This window comes from Dermacentor albipictus, chromosome 3 (genome assembly GCF_038994185.2).
Source record: "Dermacentor albipictus isolate Rhodes 1998 colony chromosome 3, USDA_Dalb.pri_finalv2, whole genome shotgun sequence".
NCBI classification, from domain to species: domain Eukaryota; kingdom Metazoa; phylum Arthropoda; class Arachnida; order Ixodida; family Ixodidae; genus Dermacentor; species Dermacentor albipictus.
Genome location: NC_091823.1, coordinates 66595639 through 66622568, shown reverse-complemented (window position 1 = coordinate 66622568; position 26930 = coordinate 66595639). Strand labels below are relative to the sequence as shown.

Here is a 26930-nt window from a genome sequence, read left to right as displayed (position 1 = left end):
GGTCGTACGATTGCATTTAATTTGGAAACAACGAAAACTTTACATTACTTCTTTTCGCGACGTCGAGTCGATGTGGCTGTCCCCACCACGACAGGGTCAGGGCGGCTATCTTTGCAGCACGTTCCAGAAGGGCGCACTCTGTGAATGCTCGAACGCTCCACTCAGCCATGAACATAAACTTCCATATAACCTCCCAAATCATCATCATCATCGTCATGATCAGCCTGGTTACGCCCACTGCAGAACAAAGGCCTCTTCCATACTTCTCCAACTACGCCGGTCATGTACGAATTGTGGCCATGTTGTCCCTGCAAACTTCTTAATGTGGGACAGCACGTTAAAAAGTTATGCAGCAATGTGCAGTTAATAAGTAATGCAGCAATGTGTGCTTACACAGTAGTATATATATATATATATATATATATATATATATATATATATATATATATATATATATATATATATATATATATATATATATATATATATATATATATATATATATATATATATATATATATATATATATATACTACTGTGTAAGCACACATTGCCTGTGCGTTCTATATCGCAGTAGCGCGTTGCAATCATTCAACACCACAGGTCCTTGTGGTGTGCACTCAGTGCGTCTTTATCTCCTTGTTCACTTTGCCGCTATTGCAAACGTTAAATATATGCAAATCGTGCAATGTCTCAGTACGATTGCTAAATGCGTGCGCACACATGGGTCGCATGATTGATTCTGACCCTCTCGTCTTGGGAGCTCGCCTCTCGAGAAGGTTTGAACGTTTGAATATATTTAACATTTGCAATAGCGGCAAAGTGAACAAGGAGATAAAGACGCACTGAGTGCACTGAGGACCTGTGGTGTTGAATGATTGCAACGCGCTACTGCTATATAGAACGCACAGGCACAAAGAAAGCAATAAGACGAGAGTGCATAAAAGCGAACTAACAATCTGTGCTGCTTGCAAGGTACTCTAATTCAATTTGTCGAAGGTGCGTAGAAGAGATATCTGTTAGTAGGTCCTCGTTTATTTCGCCCCGTTGAATATGTTAAAATTAAGTGTTTTGACATGGTCGTGCGTTTATGTAAGTCAATGCAGAGAGTTCTCTACGGAACTTGCTAGAGCGAACTGTATAGCATCAGTGTCTACTCAAGTAATTTTCTACAAAATACGTAATTAACATGCACAGAATAAGCATGTATCATATGTATGTAATTTAACGATGTAATTCTGTGTGATTTATTGCATAAATCGACGTTTTGTTAAAAATTTACTGGAACGCGAATGCATTTCTCCGCAAAGTTCGGGAATTAATATCTCGAAACTGGTGTCATCCTAAGAATTCATTCAAAGTGGATTCTCATTGCGAACTCCACGGCTAGAACTTGTAATTTGCAATATGTGCCAAAAGGTAATTAGGAAGGAAGTTAATTAGTGAGTTTTCGTTAATAATTCAATTTTGCGTTTCAATTTTTTGTGCAAGTAGTGTCTGCCGCTTCGAGGCGACCAGCTCATGAACTAAAGTTGTGACATCAGCGACAGGCAACCTTTAAAGATTTTTGAAAGTGTTCGCTAAACCACCCTGTATTTTATTATTATTGATAAATATGCTTCAAAACGAAAACTCGAGATCGATGCCGACCACGCCGGCTTCACGCCATCCTTCACCGTCCCACGAGCGCCGTTGTGTAACTCCCCTTAATAGTTTCGCTGTAAAACACCATCAGGCAGGGAGGCTAACTAGAAATGAGTTTCCAGTTTGCTACTCTGCACTGAGGTGAGGAATATAGGGGTTGTAAAGACGACGAAGAGCGAGGAGAAAAAAAGGAACAGCAAAAGAGAAAAAAAGAAAGGGAAACGGGTAAAAGAAAGGGCGTTCCAATTACAGGCGTTCTCACAGGCTGGTCGATCTAAGAAGCGCAGTAGCGCTTGCACGGCCTTTTGATCTTAAAGGGACACTAAAGCGAAACAACAAATCAGTTTACACTAATAAAGCATTGTTCGAGAGTTCTGCAGGCCGTCATTTCAAAATAATAGTTTGAATATTAGATAAGAAAATGAAGGTCGAAGTATCAGTATTTGAATTTCGCGCCGAAACCGCGACGCCTGTACGTCATTGTGAAGTCAGGGATTCCAAAGTATGTTTTCGCATTTGGGCCGCATTGGCTGAATAAAGGTTCCCGAAACTTGCCATGCTTAATATCTGGCTCCTTTAGAATGTAGTCAATCTGTACCGCTATATAATTAAGAAGGCCCTAGAAGGTGCCATCAGAATCCATGATGTCACAAAGACCAGGTGTGGGAACTTTAACGAGGCGTCGCCCCTCGTCTTTCGTTCTTGCGCTTTTTAGATTTACCAAGCGTCTTATCGTGGTAAGAGTGGTGGTTTTGGTGTCATAGAAAGGTAATTTACTGATGCAGAAGAAATCATTTTTCTCTTTAGTGTCCCTTTAAGAAGCGTCGATGTTTCAAAATTCTTTCTTTCGACAGAGGCTGGTCGTCCAACTGTTCCAGCACGACATTCAAATTTCAATTCGGCTTCCCTACTATAGGCTTCACCATGCATTTTTTATGGAGCCCTTTGTACACCTATGATAATTCTGCCTGATAAATTTGATTTTTTGTTTCGGTTCTTCCGCATCGGCTATAAAGCTATCCATTAACTACATTTACACTATAATAACAAGTAAATGTTTTCGCAAATTATACACTTTGGTGCAGGTACAAGACATTGTACTCGCCAAAGAATACTTGCGCATTAGAAGGGGTGGGTGCATTTAGTAGCACAGAAGTGATTCTCTCAAAAATGCCGATGACATGTCTATAGAAGGCTGTTGGCTACCCTGCCCAACGCCCTATAGCTCGGGAATGCAAACAAATGGCTGTGTTTAGAAAAAGTTTATTTCGACAAGAGACGATACGAACACTGAGTCATAATCACGGCACAATTCCACGCGGACGATAACATGTAAGACACGAAACACAGCGCGTTGTCAACGCGAGTAGTGTAATGGCTTTCAGCGGTGCCCAGGCCGCGCGTAATCACATGACCGTCAATTTTCAGCGCTGCAGCAGTACAAACTACTAGCTGACCTGCGACCTGGGGCCGGTAAGACGCGACAGAAGAAACAAAAATTAAGAATTAGTGGCTAAGCATTTCGCGCAAATAAGTGGCTCTCTATTGAAATGAGGGAAGCACAAGACAACATATATTTTATTATTATTGATAAATGTGTTCCAAAACGAAAACTCGAGATTATGGCACATAAATTTGGACACCGACCACGCCGGACTCGCACCGTCCTTCACCACCCCACGAGCACCGTTGGCTAACTCCCCTTAACGCGTTCGCTGCAAAACACCATCTGAAAAGCAGGGTGAAGAAATAGTCAAATGATCGGGGGAACAGAACAGTTTTTGTTGCAAACCTCTTGCATCCCCGGTGGTCCGAGGGACGCCGGTGTTTGTCGTTATCTGCTTTTTGGTAACGCATCAGTGGTACCTCGCCTTGGCGGGACCACTGGTTGCAAGTTGGGCAATCAAAAAGAAGAATCTCAATGCCCTTCCACTCTGTGAAGAAGGATGACAGCGAAGTTGCCTACATGGGCCCCTTAACGGCGAACTGCACCTCCAGCGCAGGGCACTGCCTTCAGGATCGGCACAATGGGAAGTGCTTCACCTCCGGCGCGGTCCGCCATTGCACTATTTTCGGGATCGGCCCACGTGTGGGGAGTTTCTTTGCTTACGACACGAAAATTTCCTTGACGGTAGAGGTATACAGCTTCGCTGTAAAAAGGGCAGAGTTGCTCGACGCTCGCGAAGCCATGATCTGTGGCTGGCAGGAGAGGGTGGCTGTCCCGAGTCTGGTCTGATCTGGTCCTGTCCGGTCCGTCCGTCCGTCCGTCCGTCCGTCCGTCCGTCCGTCTGTCTGTCTGTCTGTCTGTCTGTCTGTCTGTCTGTCTGTCTGTCTGTCTGTCTGTCTGTCTGTCTGTCTGTCTGTCTGTCCGTCCGTCCGTCCGTCCGTCCGTCCGTCCGTCCGTCCGTCTGTTATTCTGTTATAGGCTGTTACAGGCTGTTATAGCACCCTGCATAAATAGCTGGCTGGGAAGAAGCAGTTAAGAACTGTGCCTAACCATGCTTAACAGCTCTTTCGCTCGTATAATCAGGTTCAAACCACGTTGAACCCCCCACAATTTTTAATTGTTTTTTCTCATCAAAGGTATTTGGTTCTAGTGCCTTACTTGAGGCCACCTCAATTAACTATGCCTTTATTCGCCCTAATTAACGCCAAATGTTGAGGGTGCGATTCCCATCAAAGGTCGTAGGTTCGAGTGCCCTAATAACTCTATATATTAACTAATTTTTCCTAAATTACCTTCGCCTTAACACTAAGGGCGCTTGGTTCGCCTCCCACTGAAGGTCGTTGGTTCGATTGCCTGATTTAACTTTATCTTAATTTGGCTTTCTTTTTTCGCGCGATAGGCGACGTCAGAGCCAGCTTCGGAAGAAGACGACGACGAACGCGAGAGCAGTGGCACGAACGCGAGCGGCAGTATGGGGACGCTGTCGTGATGAGCGGCGTCAGAGCCAGCAGTGGAAGCAGACGACGACGCACGTGCGGGCAATGGCACGCGCGCGTCTCTGCGCGTGGCGAGCTCACATGCCTTTCTGTACCGCACGCCGCGTTTCCCAGTCCATCAGGGGTATGAGCCACTTAACGCTCTCACATTAATAATATTACAGTGAAGCTGCTAAGGGTTAGTTTCTCCAGGATCATGTCCGTGTGTAGACACAAAACTCCCCATACGTGGGCGATTCCGAAGATAGTGCGATGCCGGGCCGGCCCGTAGCAGAGGTGAAGCAGGCGTTAAGCACACCCCACGCGTAGGGCGATCACGAAGACAGTGCAATGTCGGGTTGACCTACGGTGGAGGTGAAGCAGGCGTTAAGCACTCCCCATACGTGGGCCGATCACGACGATAGTGCAATGGCTGGCCGACTCGCAGGCGGAGATGCAGTGCACCATTAAGGGGCCCATATACACAGCTTCGCTGGTCATCCTTCTTTCCAGAGTGGAAAGGCACTGATTCTTTTTAAAGATTATTTAAGCTTATCACAATGTTTGTCATATAGAAGAGGGGGCGAACAGAAACAATAGGGAAAAAGGTTAAACGCGCAGCGCCCCGCTAAGAAAAAATATCATGAGCCATTCTACTCTGTGAAGGTGGATGACTACCAAAGATGATCCGATCGGCGTTGAGCTTCAGAAGATGCGCCGGCAAATGCAGGTACACGTAGCCATACGTCGTCGAGAAATTTGGAACCGCACCCTTTAGCAGAGCCTCTCTACACGTACTACACGCACGAAAGTCATAACGTGTACTGAAGAGTAAACACAAGTATTCAGACTATACTTGGCGCACATGTCATATCCCTTGACCCGTGGCATGGTACGTTGCTGTGGTTGTTGATGATGATGATATTAATGGTTTATTTGCATACCAATCGAAACGGGGTGGGGACAAATAGACATTAAGCCAGCTTGAGTCAGTCAGGTCCAGCTACACGCAGCATCCAACTGCTGCATGTTGGGACACCCAGATAAATATAGCAGAACTGCAATGCAAGGTTTGCAGGTATCGACGCTACGCGGCGCGCATGTCACATCGAGTGTTAAATGGCAAGATAGGATACTAATGATGACGATGATGATTTAATGTCATTCCCTTTGAACTTTGACGAACAGTCACCTAGCCTGCTTGAATTAATGAGGTATGCCATACATATTTTTCATGACATCAATATTTAAACATCTCCATAATCTTCCTTTTCTTCCTCAATACTTCTATATCTACCTTGTACCGATACCTACGCAACTCTTAGATGGCGTGCTACCTGGTGCAATAATATTCAACTGCAATCCACAGGGCGGACGGATAGACGCTTCGCGGCGCGCATCTTACATCGCAAGGCAAGTGGTATGATACGGTGACGACGATGAGGGTGATAGCTTTGCCTTTTCCTTAGACTGTCGCACTGCTGCTGCTGCTGTGGGCTGCTGCTATCCGGCACGCCGCTAACGCCGGCTACATCGGGACGCAGTTAAGAAGCACGCCACTCACGCCGGCCGCGTCGGGACGTGGTCGAGATGTGGCCATGTCACAAAAACATAAAAGGCATGTGCTGTCGGTGTTTTGTTTCGTGACATTTGTTTACAAGCTGTCATTCTCAAAATTCCGAGGAATAAATTTGTAGAGAATGTAAGACAAGATCTGCGCCACGTGGAGGGCCTGCGCAGTTGTGGTTCAGGATGAGTATTCGCCAAGCGACGCTCGCGGCGTCGACACCGATTCTTTTGCGACCCTGGGCCCTTCAGGCTGCCGCGTTAGTACATGACAGGTGTGTGGCACAAAGGAAAGACGACCAGAGAAGCTCGTGTCAAGATCGCATCTGCACAATGCCCTCTGAACGCCGTATCTGGCGTGACCCCTCACAAATGCTGTGCCGGAGCTACCGCGCTTGTCTCCGTGCTCACCTGCAACAGCAACCTCAGGAGAGGGAGAATGTTAGCGAGGGAAGAGAGAGAGGGAGAGAAGGGGCAGTTTTGTGAGCTACAACGCTACAACCCAGGACGGCGCCGAAGCGTGCACTTAGTGCCGATGAGACGAAGGCTCGCATAAAGCGTCGAGCGGAGCAAGAACGACAAATACAAGTGGAGCAGGCAAGGTAATATTTCACATCCAGTCACGACTGTCGTATGCCGTCAGTGAATGCAAACAGCAGACAAAGCTTCGCTTACGTCGATTCCCACAGTGCGTAATATCTGCATATTTTTTTTCTAGCTTCTTCAAACCTTCTTTAACTGACCTGTACCGCTACCTGTGCATCTGCTACATGACGTTCTACTTGGTGTATTATGTAGCTGCAACGCAAGATGTGTACGTAGCGACGCTACGCGACGCGCATGTCACATCGCGCGTCTCCTGGCGCACTAGGACGCGTTTATAGGGCATTTTCTCGCTGGGCGCTAGCAAGCGGTAGCGTGGGTCCGTGGTAGACTACGTGAATCCCGCGCAGCGGGCCCGGGTTCCATCCCGGCGGCAACAGGGGAATTGTTCGATCGAATAAGAAAACGACGGGGAATTCGTTTCCTTCCTGCGACGCTAGCAGACAAGGTTTTTCCACATAAGGGAAGGTAAACTTGAAATGCCCCCAATCGATGATAAATAAAATAACATCTAGCACACACGCACACAAATATATGTGCAGAATAGCAAAACAAAGAAAGAAAGAATGGGAAGTGCGGTGAAAAGTGCGTCAAAAATATGTTTGTAATGCTTTGACAAAAACAAATTATTTGTAAACTACGTTCTACAAATTTGTGCGCTTGTATAATGCTATATGTGACTGTAATTTTTTTTTTGCGTTGACAAAGGGTCGCGAAGAATTAACTGAGTGTAAGTTGTAGTTTTAAATATGTTACGGGATCCAGTAAACTTCCGCTTTGAGCAGCCAGCATACAGCCCCTAATACTTACGACGAAGGGCGTAAAGACTGCACTTACATGCGGCTTCGATGTCTTTGATGATCAGTTGCTCAATTCGGCATATATATTTGAAGGATGTTCTTCTTATATTTCGTTGAAGTAGGAAGCATATTATGGGTTACACAGTCTTAAGGAAAGGTGTTCATTTTCATTAACTAAACACTAACACGTTACTAGTCCCCAAAAGCACTACCTTCTTATTAAGTGCAGGTAATAAAATGATGGTTAGTACTTTCGCTACCCGCGGAAGCTAGCAAAAAGCACTAACTTAGTACTAACTAAATACTACCTTAGTAGTGCAGTTACTAACACAACTTAAATCTAATTACGGACTATTCGATTAATAAGTGCCGCTTGCATTGTCATACAAAGTCGATTGTACTATAAAAGCACAATAAAATAAAATAATAGGTATATATGAAAAAAAAGACAACCGTGTCCTTTCGCTGTATGTTAGAGCATCAATTAAGGGCATATTTACGTAATGTTTACCAGCGACAATCAAGGCGCACTGACTCCGGGTAGGAGGGTACCAGATATCTCCAACAAGTAACAGTACGCAAGAACACACATACAGAACCACAAAGACGCTGCGCAGCCCTTACTCAAAGAGCAACTTCAAGAGTGTTATAGCCCTATAGTTTGAAGGTGCACATGATGCACCAGTGAGCACCTATGCATTTGGTTAAGTAATCGGAGCTTTGTGCACAAACTTCTAAAGCCTACTGTCTGCATATGTATATATGCTACGACGTCGCACATAGCTGTTATTCGCACATAATGAACAACACTATGGTTTATCTCAGTTTTGCATAAATCTGTCATAATCACATCATAATAGGCCACGGCCCGACGAGGTAGTAGTGGCTTAGTAGTTACTTAGTCAAAACCGTCAAAAAGCATTTCTGGATAGTAAAGGCAGCACTTACTAGATTTACTAGCCGCTGGCTAGTACAGGACGAGTAAAAAAGTAGTAATATACATAGTAATCTAGTAAACGCATGTATTTACTAGCTATTTACTAACTTTATTTTTAAGAGAGCACGTGATAAATGCTTATTCTGCGAACGTTAATTACAGACCTTACAGAAAATTACTTGGCGAATAATTCTACAGTTTCATATATACGGCTGTTATCAGCATTGTTTCCCGGAGCACTAAAGCGACCATACACGACACAAGTTTAAGTTCCGTGGGAATAGACAACATGGCAAGAGTAATGTGTAGTGAAACTTGAACGTTTCAGTTTAATATGAGCGTTGCAAATAATTACCGAACCTTTCTCCTTTCTCTTTTCTTTATTTTTATGCGTTATGTGAGGTTCATAGTCGGTTTCCCCGGTGTCCTCGAGAAAGGAAACGAGGCAGCATATATTTCGAAAAAATTAGGGGCACGTTCTAGGTGATTAGTAGTCGACGTTCAAAGTAGGTTAGTTAACTGCGGCCTTTGCAATAAATTACGCACGCATGGTTTCCGGAGCGTTAGAAATGTGTTTTACGAGTGGCGCGACATTTTGGCCGCTGCTATGGCATAACTACACTAGCATAGAGTTCAATGTCAGCAAGAATAAAGGGATCACTGTGGCAAATAAATATGTGAAGTTAAATGTGTGTAGATCACATAGAGCTTTGCAAAACAATTCTTAAGCAAGTGTCTGAAAGAGTCATTGGGTCGTTATTAGCAATGTTTCCAAATGCCGTGAGATAACTCTAAGTTGCACCAACTTTATATTTGATGTGAGTTGTAGGCATCTTTAGTGTAATGCCCAACTTCAAAGCTTCTGGCTTAATTAGGAGCATTGTAACTAATTAATAAATGCGCCCATTTTTTTCCCGGGAGAAAATTACGCACATCCAACACAGATGTCAGAATCTATATGAAGCTAAAAGCTTTATTGAAGCTATTGATTGTATGCTACTCAAGTAAACGCGATTCGTAGGATTGTGTTTATTGTCGTCTAATAAAGCGTGTAATTTCATGCAATGTTTATGCGCTACACCGTTCACAAGCTATGCTGAAATGCCAAAACCAAAGCAGGTGGATGCACACTGCCAGACGCCGATACAGCGATGCCACGAAGACGAAGGTGTTGAATGATTGCTTGTTCCCAGGAACACTGGTGACGGACAGATGTAGGCGCAGAGAACTGCGACCCACGATAAACGTTGTTACAGAAAGAGACACTGAGGCCTGTTTCACAGGCCTTATCCACAAAGTCGTCATTCGCCCCGTCCCGTCACCATCATGGCACCGGCGTCTGTCATGAGAAAGCGCTTCCTCGCCTGATCCTCAAAAAAAAAAAAAAAAAAGTCACCGGCGACGTCCAGCATCTACGGCGTCCTTATTTGGACGAGGCACTGGCGAGGAAACACTCTCTCCAAACGAACGCCGTTGCCATAACAGGACGTGATAGACGACGGTTGTGTGAATCAAGCCTTACCCCCGTATGCAGAAATGCAGCTTAAGTTGAAGCCCATGCTTGACTTGATCCGAGTGACGCCTATCGGGAACGCGCCGAAGGAAACGCAGTGAGCGTCTTTGGGCACGTTAACGCCAGGCGTCATCTAAATCAAGTCAAGCATGTGCTTCGACTTAAGTTGTATTTCTGCATACGGGGGTTAAAGTCGGTCCCGTAGGCCACATGTCCTCAAGTATCGGAGCAACCGCGTTTAAAGTCTCCTGTGTCGAACACGAAGTGGACAAGCGCCTGAGGATTCTCTCCTGCGTCAAAGAGTAATCGTCAACTTTGTCAAGCGCAGTTGGCAGCGTTTTTTTCGCCGAACTGTAATGAAAGTAGTCATAAAGGATATGTGTAATTGAGTAACTTCGCTATATATCCCTCTGTTAATGATACGGCGCTTGTCGTTACGCTAACACGAAGCCGAACTTATTTCCGGCGCGACGTGTTTAAAGTTTGGAACCGCGCCCGCGCAGCAAGAGATATCTACTTTGCAAGGAACGCAAGGAATGCATTCCATCGCACGCAACGAGTGATGAAACAAAAATGATGGGCGTAACGTTAAGGCAAAAAAAAAAAAGAACGGTGTGGATTAGACAGTTCATAGGGTGGCCGATATTATATTTGACATGTGGAAGAAGAAACGATGTTGGGCAGGCCGTGTAATGAGTAGAACAGATAACCGGCTACCTCTTAGAGTTGCAGTTGGGTGCCCAGTTGGGCGCCAAATTGAGGGAAGCGTAGTCGGGGACGGCAGAAAGCTAGTTGGTGGGAAGAAATTACGAAATTCGCAGGCATACACGTGGGGTGATCTAGCGCTCGGCAGGGGGAAATTGGATATCGCTGGGAGAGGGCATTCGTCCTGCAGTGCTTGAAAGCCTTTATTGAAAACAAAAAGAGAGGTGGAGCCCTGAAGGGGCTCCGCAATGGGTGCAGTCCCTATTCTGGGACCCCATTAGTACGAGCCGGCAGCTTAGCCCTTCGGAACAAGGCCTTTTGGGCCTGAAGGCCCGAGCAGCGTCGCCTCCCACTCCTCTCATGTTGGGTTAGGGTTGAGGGAAAGAGCTGATCCTGCAGTGGACGCAAACGGGCTGATGATGATGAAGTAATGTAAAGAGTATCTGCTCCAACGGTGATACAATATAACCGAGTGCCAACTGCGTTTTCCACGAGTCCATCGAGCGAGCTATCAAGTCACGTGCGAAAGATGCGAGTGCTAAATGCGTGGAAGAGCCACAGTTGGCGCGAGAGAAGAGGCAGCGCGGCTGTGGCCAGGACTGTTGGCCCGACGACGGGGCGAGGAGCAATGAACGAGTGCGAACGACGTCGCGCGAAAGTGGCTTTCGTCCGCCACACGGCGCACGCGGAGGCGGCGGCAACGACTATATGCAGTCCCTTTCGCCTACGGCCGCGGTCGTCAATCACCTCAAGTGTGGCTGCACGCCGGCGTGCCCCGCTTTCAGCCGGGTATGCGAACCAGTCCCCTCGCCCACCACAGAGGAGAAGATTTCGTCGATATGCCGTCTCCGCCAGAGCAACGGCGGCCATCAGAAGGAGGAGAAGAAAAAGGTGAGGGCGGCAGAAGAGGAATCGGAAGAGAAGGCTGAAGAGCGCACACACACATCGCGGCCCGTTACCCGCAAACGCAGATGTGGCGAAACGACCCACTTTAAATTTCAAAGCATCATCGCCCGTTTTCTTTCTCTTCTTTCTTCTTTCTTGGTGGTTCTCTTTCCTCGTTCCGTGCGGAATCGCTCACATCATCCTCGCCTCCGGCACATTTCGGCACGTTTGCTTCTCTTTACTGGTACATTTTGTTACAGAAGCGTTTCCTTCTCTTCGCTTTCTGTTCTTTAAAAAAAGTTTCCAGTTCGCCGTTACCACTATAGCTTTCCCGGTCTCAGGCGCGTTTCAATCCGTCTGCGCCGCCCAGTTTTTGTTACGGCCGTTTAGAACGTGGGCGTGCAGACGAAGTCAATGCACTTTGGAAACAATGTAGGAAAAGAAAAGATAAAAAAATAAGAAAGAAAGGGCAAGAAACACAGCGGATTTCCACTGCTCGCACGTTCTAGAAGGTGGTGCATATTTTTGACCTCACCGTCGAATGGCAAGGGCGCTCGTAAAACGTGAACCCAGAAACGCATTCCGAAAAAAGAGAGAAGGAATGACGTTTACGATGAATGCGAAGGAGCAAACCTTCATTTGATAACTCTCGTGAAGTGAACAAACAGTATGAGGCCAGGATGATATTGAACGTATGTTGATGTTTTCTGTGGATGTCTTCTTTTGTTGCGCGAACAAAAAGAAGCAAGTAAAGGCTTTCAGGCGGGTGCGTGAAGAGAGGCAGAGTAGTTAACTGTGATGTGTTTAGGGACATTTTTTTTTAAATTCTACGCTGTGTACATTCCAAGCAATCTTCGCCTTTCAAACAGCCCGTTTAAGAACCATCAACAGAACAAAAAGAAAAGGCAGTTTTCAGGCTCGGCGTTATAAAATTTGAGATGTTTCCTATGATGTTATTTGTCTGGGGGGTGTCATTAATTTTTTCTGATTTTATATGAAAATAACATAAATTTACGTTATTTGAGCACTGGTGCCTAAATAACGTAAACCGGCGCCTACTCACTGAGTTGTGAGTGGCACCGGTCTTGTCGTTTGTGTTCTTCTTCTTGAGTCCTGGTCTTCTGCACCTTGCCTTTACTATTTCAAGCATGAACCAACTAGCCCAAGCAAGAGTTTTACTTGAGTTTTGCTTAATGGCCTGTTCAGCAGTATCTAAATAAAATCCCGATGCAGACACAGGCATGTGCGCGCCCGTGCTTGCGCGCAAGCACGCTTTACGCACTTTCTCTCGAAGAACGTGCATTCATTGCTTTCAAAGCGAAGGCCGTGACAGTATGAGTACTTAGCGCTGGTTGTTTTTATAGTGTGCGTTGCCGAGCCGTATCAATTGTTCTGAGAGCATTTGAGAAAGAAAAATTGGTAACGACGTTGTGAAAGAAGCCGTCCAAGTGAGCTCCACTGCATTTCACAAGTACGAGTTACTGGTGTCCTGCCACTTATCTCTTACAAGCAGCTATCACACAGACATTTAGCAACTATCAGCGCATCTGCAGTGGTAACTTATATTCCATCTCATAAGTACTTTACAGCAATGCCGAAAGTACGAGGCGTACACAGGCAATATCCTTGCGCAGTGGAATACAGTTCGGGCGTAACTAGCTGATTATTGGTTGCACGAGAAGAAGAAAATAAACTTTATTAAAAAGAATGGTTCGGAAGCTTTTGTTGCGGTGGCCTCAGGTGGCGGCTCGAAGTCCTTGGACTTGGATGGCATCTTCGGCTTGCACGAGAAAGCTTGATTTTTTTTCTCGCTACCTGATACGGTAGGGTGATACGTGACATGTTACAACATTTGTGCATGCACGCCGTACACCAAGGATTATTATGGCAGTTACAACCGGCTACCGTAATAGCCACCCTAACCGTGATCCTTTAGCAACATGGTAGTGCCCATACAGCGCCGACCACCCATTTCGATCCGAATTCGCCCTTGTCACTGGCTCTCAGCTCTGTCAGCAAGAAACAAGCGGCAAAACCCGTCATCGCTAAGTCTCATCTCAAGCTGACGTCAAAGCATTAGGTATGTTTTGCCGTAATCATTGAGATCGGCTGTTTGTTTTCACGCTCCTGGGACTATAGCCACGGTGCTGAGCCGTAAAACTGGTTTGATATCTACGACCTTGCTCTAGCATGGTACGTGATGACGGTAGCGACCAAACGCGAAGTAAACCTGAGCAGACACTGGCGCCGGTGAACATCTGTAGGGCATTCACCCTTACTACTTACCAAGGAAGCTGCATTTTAACGGCAGGAAAAACGTACAGGTTTATCGAAGGCCCGCTGTCGCATCCATGTAAACGCAGCTTACGGTTACGGTGTCAAATATTTTTTTTCGTTAGTCCACCAACCATGGAGCATGTACCAACAGGATGGCAAGCAGACGCTGAGCAGACGACGGGGCACTAATGAGCACATCTTAAGGGGCACTCGGCCTTCCCATTGGATAAGAATTCGTGTTGCTTCCACAGTGCTGCAAGGAACTACTGAGATGGAGTATAGTTGCCGCGGCGTTGCGCTGCTGAGCTCGAGCTTACGAGTTCAAGCCCGTGCGCAGCGGCTGCATTGTGATGTGGGCGAAATGTACTTCGATTTAGATGCACGTTAATGAGCCACAACTGGTCAAAACGAAACCAGTGTCTCCTACTATAGCGTGCCTCTTAATCGTATCGTGGTTTTGCAACGTAAAACTCTGGTTTATAGTTCTTATTTTCCGATATCAGTGCATAAGCGGCGAAATAATTCATTCACATAAAGTTCTAAGAACTATGGACCTTGCGCTTACTACATTTTGCACTATTGTGGGCGCCTACCGTCCACAAACTTTACTAGAAAAGTAGCGAGACTTTCTGGGCTCTTGGGATCCAGTGGCACACAGCAGGCTCTACAATCGTCATTGCCATCAACGCTTGCCGCGTTCAACGTTTGGAACAGTCCCTCGGCAGAAATGCTACCATGTCGCTCACTTACCGGTGACCACCAGTTGCGTCTCCATGCGATCCTGGCCGATGGAGTTGTTGACGACGCAGACGTACTTGCCGCCGTCCGACACCTGGGCGCGCCTGAAGAGCAACGTGCCGTCGGACTGCGACACACGGCCCGCCGGCGAGTCCAGGGCCACCTGCCATCCTCCTTCGACGCGATGCCAGGAGTAGGAGGGCACAGGGTAGCCCTGAGCCGCGCACGGGATCTTCACGTTCTCGCCTTGCCGCGCCCGCACTACGGGGCGCCGGTCGGTCAGCCTCGGTGCCGTGTTCACGTGCGTGTCTGTGGTGAAGCGAAGGCACGTTGAGAAAGAGAAAGAAGAGCGATCAAATCATAAAAAAACTCAGATAATTGAAGACAGGGAATACTGTTTTTTTCTGTCCCTTTCTTAGCTGCAGCGCTGTTTTTCAATCAGCAAGGAGGTTAACTGTGATCAGTTTCCTGATAATGCGGCACTTGTGCGAAATTTACCAGTTACCAGGCGTTCTCTGGCACTGGAGTCCGCGCTCGGAACTGCGGTCACAGCTGTACAGCCCTTTGACATGAAGAGACAAGTGGTGCAGGAACATGTGCTGCGCCCTTGATTGGCGAACACAAGCTCTAACCAGTTTCCCATTGCTACGAAGCAGAGTGCAGGCGGAATTCGAGTGGCTACATAGCAAAAGCGGGTAGGCTCTATAAGGTGTTAAATGTGAAGATTTAAAGCGAGAAATAAAAATAAAAGGGAGAAAATATGAAATTAAAAAATTTATGTTCACATCACAGATGTCTTATTGAAAGAAGTGCAAAGGCGCTAGTCAAAAAAGAAAAAAAAAGCCGCGCTGCCATGAGTAATTTCCGTTTTGAAAAATGATGGAAAAGAGATCAATGGACACGTACGGGGCCTGTGTGCATTGGTTCCCTGGTACATCGAAATGGAGCCAGATATGATTTCATTATGGCCAGGCTAATTTTGTCATGGTTTCAATGGGAAGTGTTAACGCGATCAGTCGGTGACGTTCTTCATACGTTGGGCCAGTTGATTGTCTGGAACTATCACCTAGACAGTATTGCGATTGAACGTGCCTCTGTTCTGCGTAATAAAGCACTGAATTATGGGATAAAAAATGCACATATAAAGCTATATCACGTGTGTATCTAAAGCACACAGACCTCTAATTGTAATGGGTGAATGGCGTAGAAAGTGATGGGCAATACGCAGGAGCGGAGTTAGGAGCGTTGCTTCCCGATCCGACATTTATTTCACAACAAAGAGAAGCACAAGATGTGCGACGCGCTCTCGCTGGCAGCACTTCGTTCTCCTTATCCAGAGGCACTTGCTTTACTGGGGACGTTATAATTGTGGTATATGAAATTGATTTTCTAACGACGCTTTATTTAAGGAGGTTGTTGTCAAAATTGTGGAATGTAAAATAGATCCTATGGCTCCAAAGCGCGCTTCTGAGAGCGGAAGAGATTGCATTGCATAAGCATCGTCCTTCTGATGCCAAACGTCGTGGTATCAGTGCGAAAAACGAAGAGCAGCGTCAACGAGACTTACGAGCAAGACGAGAACGGAAGCGTCCTCTAGTTCCTTCGAGAAATACTTAGGAACGTCAACAGGACTTCCGTCTCTCAACAAGATTAACTCTGTCTAACTAAGACGAGGAAGAACGCCAACTCTGTGTGCTTCGAGAATATCGAAATTTTTTAGATGATCTGAGAAATGCTTTCCTGCTTTCGTGAAGGAGGCACGGGGACTTGGCCTCGTAAATGAAGACACAATCTCAACAGGATCCACAGGGGGTATTTTGAAATTTTATTTAGCATCACATGGATATGTCGGGGAGCAGACATAAATCCTATGCAAAGGTCTACACATACAACTCACAAATTGAAGTTCACAAAACAGCGACAATGAACAGAAGTAAATTACTTGGAACCTGCCTAATAAACTTTTAATATACGCTTATTCACTTGTGTTGTGTGCAAATGCTTCGCATTTGTGCGCGAGGTATGCAGCAAACGTTTGTGAAGTACGTCTTAAAAAATGTATTGAACAAAATGTTAAAAAGAACAGTGCGGTCACCTACGAAAGCCTCCCCGTTAGACACGATATACTTGTTCCACCTCTCCTTCCATTGCTGAAAGCATTCTTGGTTGCGCTCTTTTGTCAAGCGCTTCAGCAACGACGTCTTTCCTTTTGAATCGTCGCCACTGTTCCGAAATGCTGTCCCCGGAGCACCAGTTTGCATTTGATTAAAAAATAAAGAAGGAAAACAAAGGAAGAAAGAAAGGAAAGAAAGGAAGGAAGAAAGAAGGAAGGAAAGGAATACTACCTGGGCGAAATCCAGCTAGTAGGGAGGTTTTTTCAGCACACTTGCGGAATTGCGTGCCGAAAACTCGCGCGATAATAATGCGGAGTGTGTAAGGTCAATATCATTATGCCGAATTCATGCCACTCTTCCGACAAATTTTGTGGTACGTGGCGCTCACCATCTTTCAGACACTTGAGGACCTTCACTCAGTAAGCTGCATTCATAGGTTGTCCTCCCAGTGCAAATTCGTGATGCACAACTCCATGGTAGTCAAAAAACACAATCAACCCAACTTAGATTTTTGCTTTGTTCTTCCACGCTTTTCTTGGCTCTAGATCATCCTTCTTTTTCCATTCGTTCTTCAGTGACTTCAGCTTGATGTCGTATTCGTAAACCCAAGTTTCATCGCCGGTAATGACCCTTTGTAAGAATTAACCGTTGGATTGTCTAAGGTTTTCCAATCAATGTAACATTATTTCCATCGCAACTTTTGCTCAGGGGTGAGCAGTTTCAGCCCCATCTAGTCGCAATTCTTTTTGATTTTCAAATTTTCTCTCGAAATTCGGCGAGCGGATGAATTTTCCAAACCAAGTGCTTCTCATATCATTCTAACAGTCATTCGGTGGTCGCTGTGCACAACAGGAGGCAGAAGATTGATGTTTTCATGTTCGCTCGAGATGAAGGGGCGTCCCGATCATGCATCGTATGTGAGGTCTTGACGGCTTTCTCGAGAACGCTGAACCCACTTGAACACACTTTGGCTTTTTGAGGGCATTCTTTCCGTAGCGCTTTTGCAATATCTCATGAATTTCTGAACAATTCTATAGAGCAATTTCTCAAGAAATGTGATATGGACTCTTTGTTCCGCCTGTTCGTCATTCTCCATTTTCACAGACTTAAAATGGCTAGTACAAAAACAACAGCCGCAATATTCTGCCTGGTCATACAGTTGGCTGGTTCGTACTGCTGCTCAACCGTGTTTATTCAAATGGAGAAAGCGAAAGAGACTGTCGCCGTAACACCGTCTCTTACTTTTCTTGCTGGTTCACCTCAGCAATTTTATTGACAGACCATGTAGACACTCACATTACGTGTAATCTGCAAACTTCTTGAACACCCCACTTGTTGAGCATTTTTGTGCTGTGACACTTTTTTCTCTTTGCGATATCTATTTCGAAGTTGGTTGCGCCAGCCTTTCGATAGTTTTCCGAAATTATTGTGAAAACTGTTATAATGATTCTGTGGAACTAGTGCAGTATGTTAGCAGGTCTTGATTACTTCCTGTCTTGATAGCTTGGTGCGCACACTGCTGATCACTCGCCAAATGTGCTTGTGCAATGACTTCTTTCGTTCAAGATGTCGTGTATTTATGCGACTCTGATTTTGATTGCTTTTTCTTAGTGCTATTGTGCTCACTGCCGGCGCACACGGCCGGCGAGGCCGAACGATCAGCGATTGAGCGCTGGTACTTTTATCTTGCATCTCACAACTAATCGTAAAGCAAAAATGAAATAAATGTATAGCTATTTGATGGAAAACCTTTTCGTAGTATTGTAAAACTTACAGACACACAGCAGCGGTGCGGTACTTGCAGCCTATCGGCGCTGCTCCAAGAGAAAAAAATTGCCATGGTGTCCTGTTTAGAAATTACACCGCAAGCGTAATGCGAACAATAGGTTACCACACTTCAGTCGGTATTTTACTTCTTTCGCAATAAATCTAAACCGCGCTTGGGGTCCACCGGCTCCTCAATCCGTTCATTGGCCGCGAGATCAAGCAGAGTCGACGCCTGGTGGGCACACGCAAAACCACGGATAGTGTTGATTGCGCCACGTGTCGTTTGCTAGGCAATAAGCGTTTACATGTGCTTTATATGGCATGAATATCTCTAAAGACGTTGTTTTCCGTGGTTGTAGCACATAAGTGGTCTGTAAACAGTGGTCTGTATTTCTTGACGATGTATACAAAATGCTTTATCATCGCGCTATCGTCTTGTCGCTGTAGTATAAGATCAAAGACTGCCCCGTGTCAAGCGCGTGATCTGTGCTCGTCGCACCCTCCTCTCGCCACAACCAGGTAAATTTTATTATCGCTTCTTATTTCGAATACATCGCAAAAATAATTTTACCTTGGTTTAAACAAATGAAGTGGTGTCAGCGAGACGTGAATGGTGCGCTCTAGCGACTTATCAAATTGCACTGATCGCTCCGCAATCTCTATGACGCCAGAAAACATCAACGGGGTGGCATGGACATCACTCAGCCGTAGAAAACGGAATCGTAAGCGTGCACTCCTACTATATCGCACCATACACGTCTATTACGATGACTGCAATACGGTAACTGCGACAATTGTATGACTCTATCCTAATGGTTAGGCGACCAGATGTTTGCTTTTATTATGTGGTTCTGATGCCACTGCGGTGAATACATTTTGCCCCGCCAATTAAGCACGGGCTTTTGCACTTTCATTCGGTGCTACAATATTAAAGCTAAAATAGAATATTATACAACGTTCCTGTTTGTAACGGCAGTCTCCAAACGCAGGACGTCATAACACTGAGTTGAAAGGCGGCTCTTTTAATTTCCTTTCGCTCTTCATTGCGACTTTGCTAAGCTGGCACAAGACAGTGGACACTATTAGCTGCAATCGTCATCATCAGCGTATTTTTTGTCGACTGGAGGATGAAGGCTTCTCCCAGCGATCTTCAAATACCGCTGTCTTGCGCTAGCTGATTCCAACTTGCGTATGCAAACTTCCCAGTTTCATCACCCCACCTAATATTCTATGCCGTTCTCGACTGCGCTTCCCTTCCCTTGACACGCAAACTGTAATTCTAATGGTTCACCAGTTATCTGCCCTACGCATTACATGGCCTGCCAAGTTCCATTTTTGATCATATGTCAACTAGAATATCGGCCTTATGCCCGCTTGCTTTCTGGTCCACACCACTGTCTTCCCGTCTCTTCATGTTACGCCTAACATTTTTCGTTCCATCGCTCTTTGCGCAGTCCTTAACTTGTTATCCAGCTTCTTTGTTAACCTCCAAGCTTCTGACCCCTTTGTTAGCACTGGTAGAATGCATTGATTGTACACATTTCTTTTCAATGATAGTGGTAAGCTTCCAGTCAGGATGTGGGAATGCCTGCCACGCGCACACCAACCCATTTTTATTTTTTTGTAAGTTTCCTTCTCATTATCGCTCGGCGCAGGCCACTCCTGCATGTGTCGGAACTGACATTCGAGTAAGTTTCGACACATGCAGGAGTGGCCTGCGCCGAGCGATAATGTTTAACATTCATTAGCCGGTGAAAAGCACTCACCATAGAAATATTAACAAGTACACGTGTTAATATATTACAGAATTTCTGATCACATTACGCCGCTTATCTTTCAGTGCGTACATCTTGCCATGTCCTATGCCAAGTTTTCTTCCCACTGAATTTATGCAGCGGTCATTTCTTTACTTATTGCTCAATGTTTCCGACATTGTAATGTTGAACATGTTCTTTTATTCTTGTTAACCAATTATTTTTATTAGCTGCAATAAAACAACCGAATAATTTAAACTCCTAAAATATTTACAACTATGTCACATCACTGTCGTGTGCATAACCGTGCAGAGGCAATAAAAATATCTCGTTTGAAGCAGCCTAATGATTCTATTAACGTACTGTCACTCACAGTAGCCGTGTTTGCCTATAATATAACTCATTAACTGTTTGCATTTCGCCGCGATTAAAAAAAAAACAGAGATAAATGCGTAGAGTTGGTGATGTAGAGTGCTCATTGACTTGTTCCTTTACTTTTGTTGCACTCGAATGGAGATGTGTTTAGAGCGACTGAAATATCCGTAGGAAAGGAGGGCTTAATTACCTGGCGCAACAATATTATTATAGTAGGCGGTACGCAAGCGAAACATGCTCAAAAAGCACCCGGAAACAGAAACTGTGTGGCTGAGTGCCAGTCACCGGTGGAGTGACAATTTGCTCTTCTTTCCAGTAAGTAGAAGCGTTCTGCGCATTTTGCGTGAAAATGTACCATTGGAGGACAATACGTAATCAGTCCATGGCAGTCAGCGCGTTTCTTTACCAAAAAATTGGGCCCAATCATTCGCAGCGACACGCCGCCATGTCCATTTAGATGTACCCGTCGACCGCCCATCCACACTAAAGCGGCGACAGTGCTGCCACCTGTAGGTCGATATCGAGTCGAATAGACTCCTATGCGACCGTGATAATCCTAACTAATCGGTCCTTTAAGTGTAATTCAAAGGAATGTCGTCATCATGCCGGTGTGGTGTCGTCGTGTAGTCATTAGTCCTGCTGTCGTGCCATCCGACCCTTGCTCAGCGCACGGTAAGAGGCGAATAATGCATTACGCCTGATGGCGAAAAATGCACATGACGACAATAACCGTTTATACTGGCATCCCATTTTTAATGGAGCGAAGACAGTCACCTAGCCTGCTTGAGTTAGCTTTTACTACTTCCATTGCACTATAGATTATTGCCTGTCTCACCTTTATCTCCAATTTATTTTTATTAATACCTATATATTACATATTCTGTAGTCGTTCGTTACAGCGCAATACAAGACAAGGACACAAGAAGGTATAAAAAAAACGACACGGCGCTGACTCTCACCTGATATTTTATTGAAGATATGTATAACACATATATAGGTGCCGGTTTACAAACATGACATGCACGAGGCACAGAGATGCATCGAGGCAACTGTGACAATCTGACGCATCTCTGCCGAGTCGCCTCGATGCATCTCTGTGCCTCGTGCATGTCATAATCTGTGGTTGACTGGGCCTCTAAAGATCCTGAATGCACCAAACTGTTCCCTGATTTTTTTTTTTTTTTTTGCACAAGAACGCTAAACGCCGCCTACTTACTTCGAAGGCTGACCAGTTGATGCCCCAATCCGTTTTAAACACCAGTGCTTCTGGAAGGTGGACGTTTTGTAGGTCCATGCTGGGTGAATATCTAACGCTTAAGGCACGACTACGTTTTAACGCGACAGCGTTAAGGGTCCTGTGTCGCAAAAAAACACGGCATCGGCGTCCTGTATCCGGCGTCTGCGCCGACCGTCGTTTTCGGCAAAACATTTATTCCGAACCCAGCGTTGTGGTGTCTCTTCTTTATGCCGTGTTTTGCGTGTCAATTTTTTCGTTGGTTTTCTCAGGTGTCGTGCTAACACAATTTCGCATACCCAATCACATGGACGCTCTGTGTAGCGTAATGAAGTTACTTAACTAACTGAATTACTCAAAGTAAAATACGTCAGGAAAAACGTTAAGTATGATTTACATCCAACCTACAGGGATGCGAACGTCGTATTGTAATTGTAATATACCAAAAAACATAATTCTGCTATGCGGATACTCAAACAAAACCCCTTTCCAGCATTTATACCATTCATAGACCGGCCACGGCGTCCGCGATTTGCGTGCGCCGACGCGCGCGAGTCTTGGAGGACCCGGAGTGGCACGCCCGGTTCCTTGCAACCCCTCTAGATGGCGGTAGCCTCCGCCGCATTGTAAAGCCCCTCAATACCGCATTACGGCGGGCCACGTAGGAGGCCGTGTTTGTATCAGAAAGGTCGCCTTCCTGCATAGCATTCGGCACCAGCATTTCCATGTAAACATTACAGTTACGTAAGCTGCATTTGCCGGGAAGCATGAAAAGCAGACAGGGATCTTTGAATGCTATCGCGTTCCACCATTAAAGGCGGAGCTTATGTGTCCTGCAATTTTTTCTTAAACATCAGTGTCTAACTTATGTAGGCTCGCTACCAACGCCAAGCTATATGCGCCATCCGGTATATACGAGAAGAGGAAGTGTACACAACTGGCTGCGGTGAAGAGGCTAACTGTACGACGCAAAAAACAAACAAAAAAAAGAAATTGGCAGTATCGCTGGAAGGGCTAATCACTCACTACGAAGCCAGTGTTTATCGTTGCGAATGAACTTCTCGGACGGTGTTCTAACTAAAAGCAGGTACGACTAACGCGGACGCAACATCTGCGGATGCGCCAAGATTTCTGGCACGCTTAAAGCATTTAGCACACCGTGTAGGGCCGTAATGGCGTCACACGGGCGCTACTTTACGCTGCCCGTAGAGAGCCGAACCAGGAAAATTGCACGACTTTCAGGTTTGAGCACTGATATCATTTTGCTCATTTGATATTTAACAGTCTGAGGAGATTCCCTCTTTCCCATCCCCAAGAGTAGGGTAGCCAACTAGACGCATTTCTGGTTAACATCCCTGCTTTCTCTCTTTATTTCCTCCTACTCCTTTAAGAAAGAAAGGCATGCGCTGCTGATGTTGTGTTTCATTAAATATGTTTGCGGGTGGCCATTTTCAGAATTCTGAGGAATAATTGAGTCAAGAACATAAGAGCTGGAACCAGCTTTAGGGTTTATATAGTGTGGCAATATAACCTAAAAATAGGGCATGGATAAATATATACAGTACATATACCTAAATATATGCAGGAACGCTGAGAGCGACCGCGACGTCGAAAATTCGCATGGAGTGCCCATATAATTACTATTTCATAAAAACAACGGAGACCGCTGAAGGATTGAGTTGCATTATTTAAAATCTGGGGCGCAACTGGAAACTTAACTACGGTGCGCGACCTCCTCGAGTAAACACTTTCTGCTTACAGCTCCGGCGCCCGACTCATCGATGAAGCCGGTAACAAGAGGCCACTCTGCAATGAGCGGCAGAGCAAGAAGCTACGATAGAAAGGGCCCGTTCATTTCTATTAGAGCATACCACATAACAAGCCGCCGAAATCCAGTGACCTGCAGTAGATGCAGGATAGAGACGGACTGTGCGCACAAACCACCACTCTTCTGCTTCAAAGAAGCGTTAGGAGGTTGTACGCTTGAAATCCACTCTAAAAAGAAGCAACGTGTCGGTAGAGAATCAATATTTATGCACTCGGCTGTCGCACTACAGAACACGTCGCCGCGGAATCGATGCACTTCGAGCGCACGCTATACGGGGATGAGGCCGTGGCACCATTACACTAACGACGTGGCAACAACAGTGAAGAGAGCAGCTGTAGCGATAAAAAAAAAGAAAGAAAAGGAAAGAAAAGACAGAGAAAACATCGAAGTCCCGAATTTTCCGTGCGCCACTAATTTGCCGAAAGCAGCAGTCTCCCAGCTGCCGTCGGTAGCGGTACACCCCGGCCGATGAACGCCCATGCTCTGGCGTACCGATCAATCGCACCCTTTTTGCCGGCGACCACTTGAGGCGGCAAAAATAGTGACAGCAAGCTTTTGGCATAGTTCGCCCGAGGTGCTAATTACCGCACAACCCCTGGGGGCTTTCGCGGATCACCAATCTATCCGCTTTGAGGCGGCCGTGTTTGTTTGTTCGCCGAACTCGCGGGGAAGAGGAGGATCCCGAAGCGTATGACGTTCATGCTTGACGTTCAGCGCATGACGGTATGCTCGAAAAATACGTAAAAGAAAAAAAAACAGAAAGTGGCGGCTACAGGCGCGCGCGTGTCGTGAACGGATGAGGATAACACACTTGGCCGGTGCGCTTCGCTCATGGTACACTTTGACGTGCAATTAGCTGTTGCATTATTAAGTATGAATAATGAGCCGTTCATTTAGGGATGCGCAAGAAATCCTCTTTTCTTAACCTACAACAGTTACAATACGGCAAAGCGCGAGAGAAAATTTAACCAGGCAGTTATACCGAAAGAGCACAGATATAGAGAAAGACCTCAAATAATTCCAATAGCATGAATACGCGATATGCTGTAGCTGCTACCGGAGATACCTATCGAGGGGCGTGGCAGGGAGCAAACATTTGGCGCGCTTATATTTACAAGACAGCGTTCTCTCTCTTTTGATGGCAGGGCGTTATAGAGAGTGATTTTGTTAGTTTTGCGCGTTAGTGCTATGCAACTGTACCTCTCTTTCCGTATGCGGCGACGACCGAGGTGATCGTTAAACAGGCGGAAACAATTAGACAAACAAAATCATGAGCCACTCCACTCTGTGAAGGTCGATGACCAGCGAAGCTGTCTAGCGCACGACACAGAGGTGGCACAGATTTTCGAATAAAGGTGCGAACCCATTTACCGCGACTTTCATGTACATTCGCGTCGACGACGGGACCGCCACCACGGTAGAGCTAAAAGAAACTAGATACGCAAGCGCTTGGAACGCCGACAAAGAGAGGCCGGGTGCGTACGTAGAGATGGTCGACGCGGAACAAAGTGTAGTATGTGTTCTTATCAGCTCAATATCTGATACGGGTTATATTTGGACCCAATATATTAAACTTATTTTTGCAAGCTGGCGGAGAGGCGAAGCAGGCTTGAAGCCTGCTTCGCCTCCGCCGCGGGACGGCCGGTATTGCACTATCTCCACGATCGGCCCACGGATCTTGCACACCCGGAACGAAAATGGACGGAACCCTAGCCATAGACAGCTTCGGTGTAAAAAGAATTGCATCTCATATGTGAGACGATACTCAACCCGCATGCATTATCTTTACTTCAGTGCAACCCATTAAAACAGTGCTTACACTGCATGATCAGACACTCCGTGCATCCTGAAATGTTGTTTCTTTTTTCGCTATTGGAACGGAAATAAAGGAAATTGATTAGGTCACCTTATAGTGACGGTGGTAACTTTTTCAAACAACAACAGTAAATAGAAGTGTTAAAAGATAGGAAGGAAAGTCACTGGTTCATGGAGCCCATCAGCCGCTTCATTAATATAAACGACAAACCGTTACCGACTTAGCTGGAGTTCCAAATGCTCGCCTGATGACCAGTTCTCGACTATGGCGAAAAAAAGTATATGTCCCTGAAATGTTCCTGAACCTCGCAAGTGTGAAGTGGGCAATCCGAGCAATGACGCTGCACTTCAACTTTTTATTAGCTAAATATTTCCTGTTTTCAAGAAATGCGAGAAAGTTAACGTTCAAGAGAAAAAAGAAATTAACCTCGGCTTTTCGGAAGTCGCGTATTCACGCACAAAGCTTCGAGAAAGCCCCCACATTGGATTGGTCATTACGGGAGCCAATATTCTGGATGCCAGAGATACGGGCAGACTTGTTGTAATCGCCATACCAGCAGCAAAGTTTGTTGGCACTTTTTTTCTTTCCTCTTCTTATCTCGCTTTGCGTGTTTGTTTCCAGAACAGCGTACTCCAAGTAACGTTCCATCGACCCGTGGGCGCCCGGAAATATGGTTGGTGGGCGCAACACACGACGGCTTTCATTAGAGCCACCGCTGGCAAAACAACGCTCTCGAACCATATTCGAACTTTGAATGCGGGGCGCCTTCACTATCTCCACAAACGATCTCCATTTTCCGGAGTGAAACTGAGCAAGGAAACAAAAATGGATGCTGAAAGCCTAGACGCACGATACTATAAGATAGAGAGAGCAGTGCGCATGCTACGCGAACACAGGGCGAATATGCTATATGCTCGACAAAAGTACAGCGCTGATGGTACAATATAAGTACGTATGTACAAAAGGCTAATACAACAACGGTGGTAGCTGGAGTCGTTAAGCCGGAAATACCGCAGGCTCTCGAAGGGGGCGGCAGAAATCTACCCCGAGATTTATGCATTCATATTCCCAGATGCCCGCCGAAACAGCTTGTTTCCCTTTTTCTTTTATCGGCATTCGTGCTGTACTGGTTTTATTCGTTAGTTGTTTCTTTCTTTCTCTCTCTCTCTCTCTTTATTTTTAAGCAGTACGGCGTCGGCGATAATGCGCAGAGACGTATCGGAGGATGAAAACGAATAGACGAAACAGTGGTGAAAAAACTTTGACCAATACCAAATACCGAAGTGCAACTCCAGACAAGAAGGGAGAGGAAAAAGAAAGAAAGAAAAAGAAAGAAAGGGAGAAAGAAAGAACGGGCGCAAATGGATAGAACCGAGTTGCGAAACAATGACACGTATGTAACACTGATGATGCATTTTTGAATAATGGCGCCGAACGAAGCGTAGCAGAAAG

The 26930-nt window shown here is 45.8% G+C and overlaps 1 protein-coding gene and 1 non-coding gene across 2 annotated transcripts in view; one reads left to right on the top strand and one right to left on the bottom strand.

Moving 5' to 3' along the window:
- Positions 1–26930, bottom strand: part of LOC135905555 (cell adhesion molecule Dscam1-like) — a 537047-nt gene that overhangs the window by 102124 nt on the left and 407993 nt on the right. Inside the window, exon 6 of the mRNA XM_070536452.1 lies at positions 14603–14899. Coding sequence (XP_070392553.1) covers positions 14603–14899 — 297 coding nt within the window. The remainder of the gene's footprint in view (positions 1–14602; positions 14900–26930) is intronic.
- Positions 25150–25340, top strand: LOC135905559 (U2 spliceosomal RNA). The gene has a single exon (XR_011513312.1). It is a non-coding gene; the product is annotated as a U2 spliceosomal RNA (small nuclear RNA).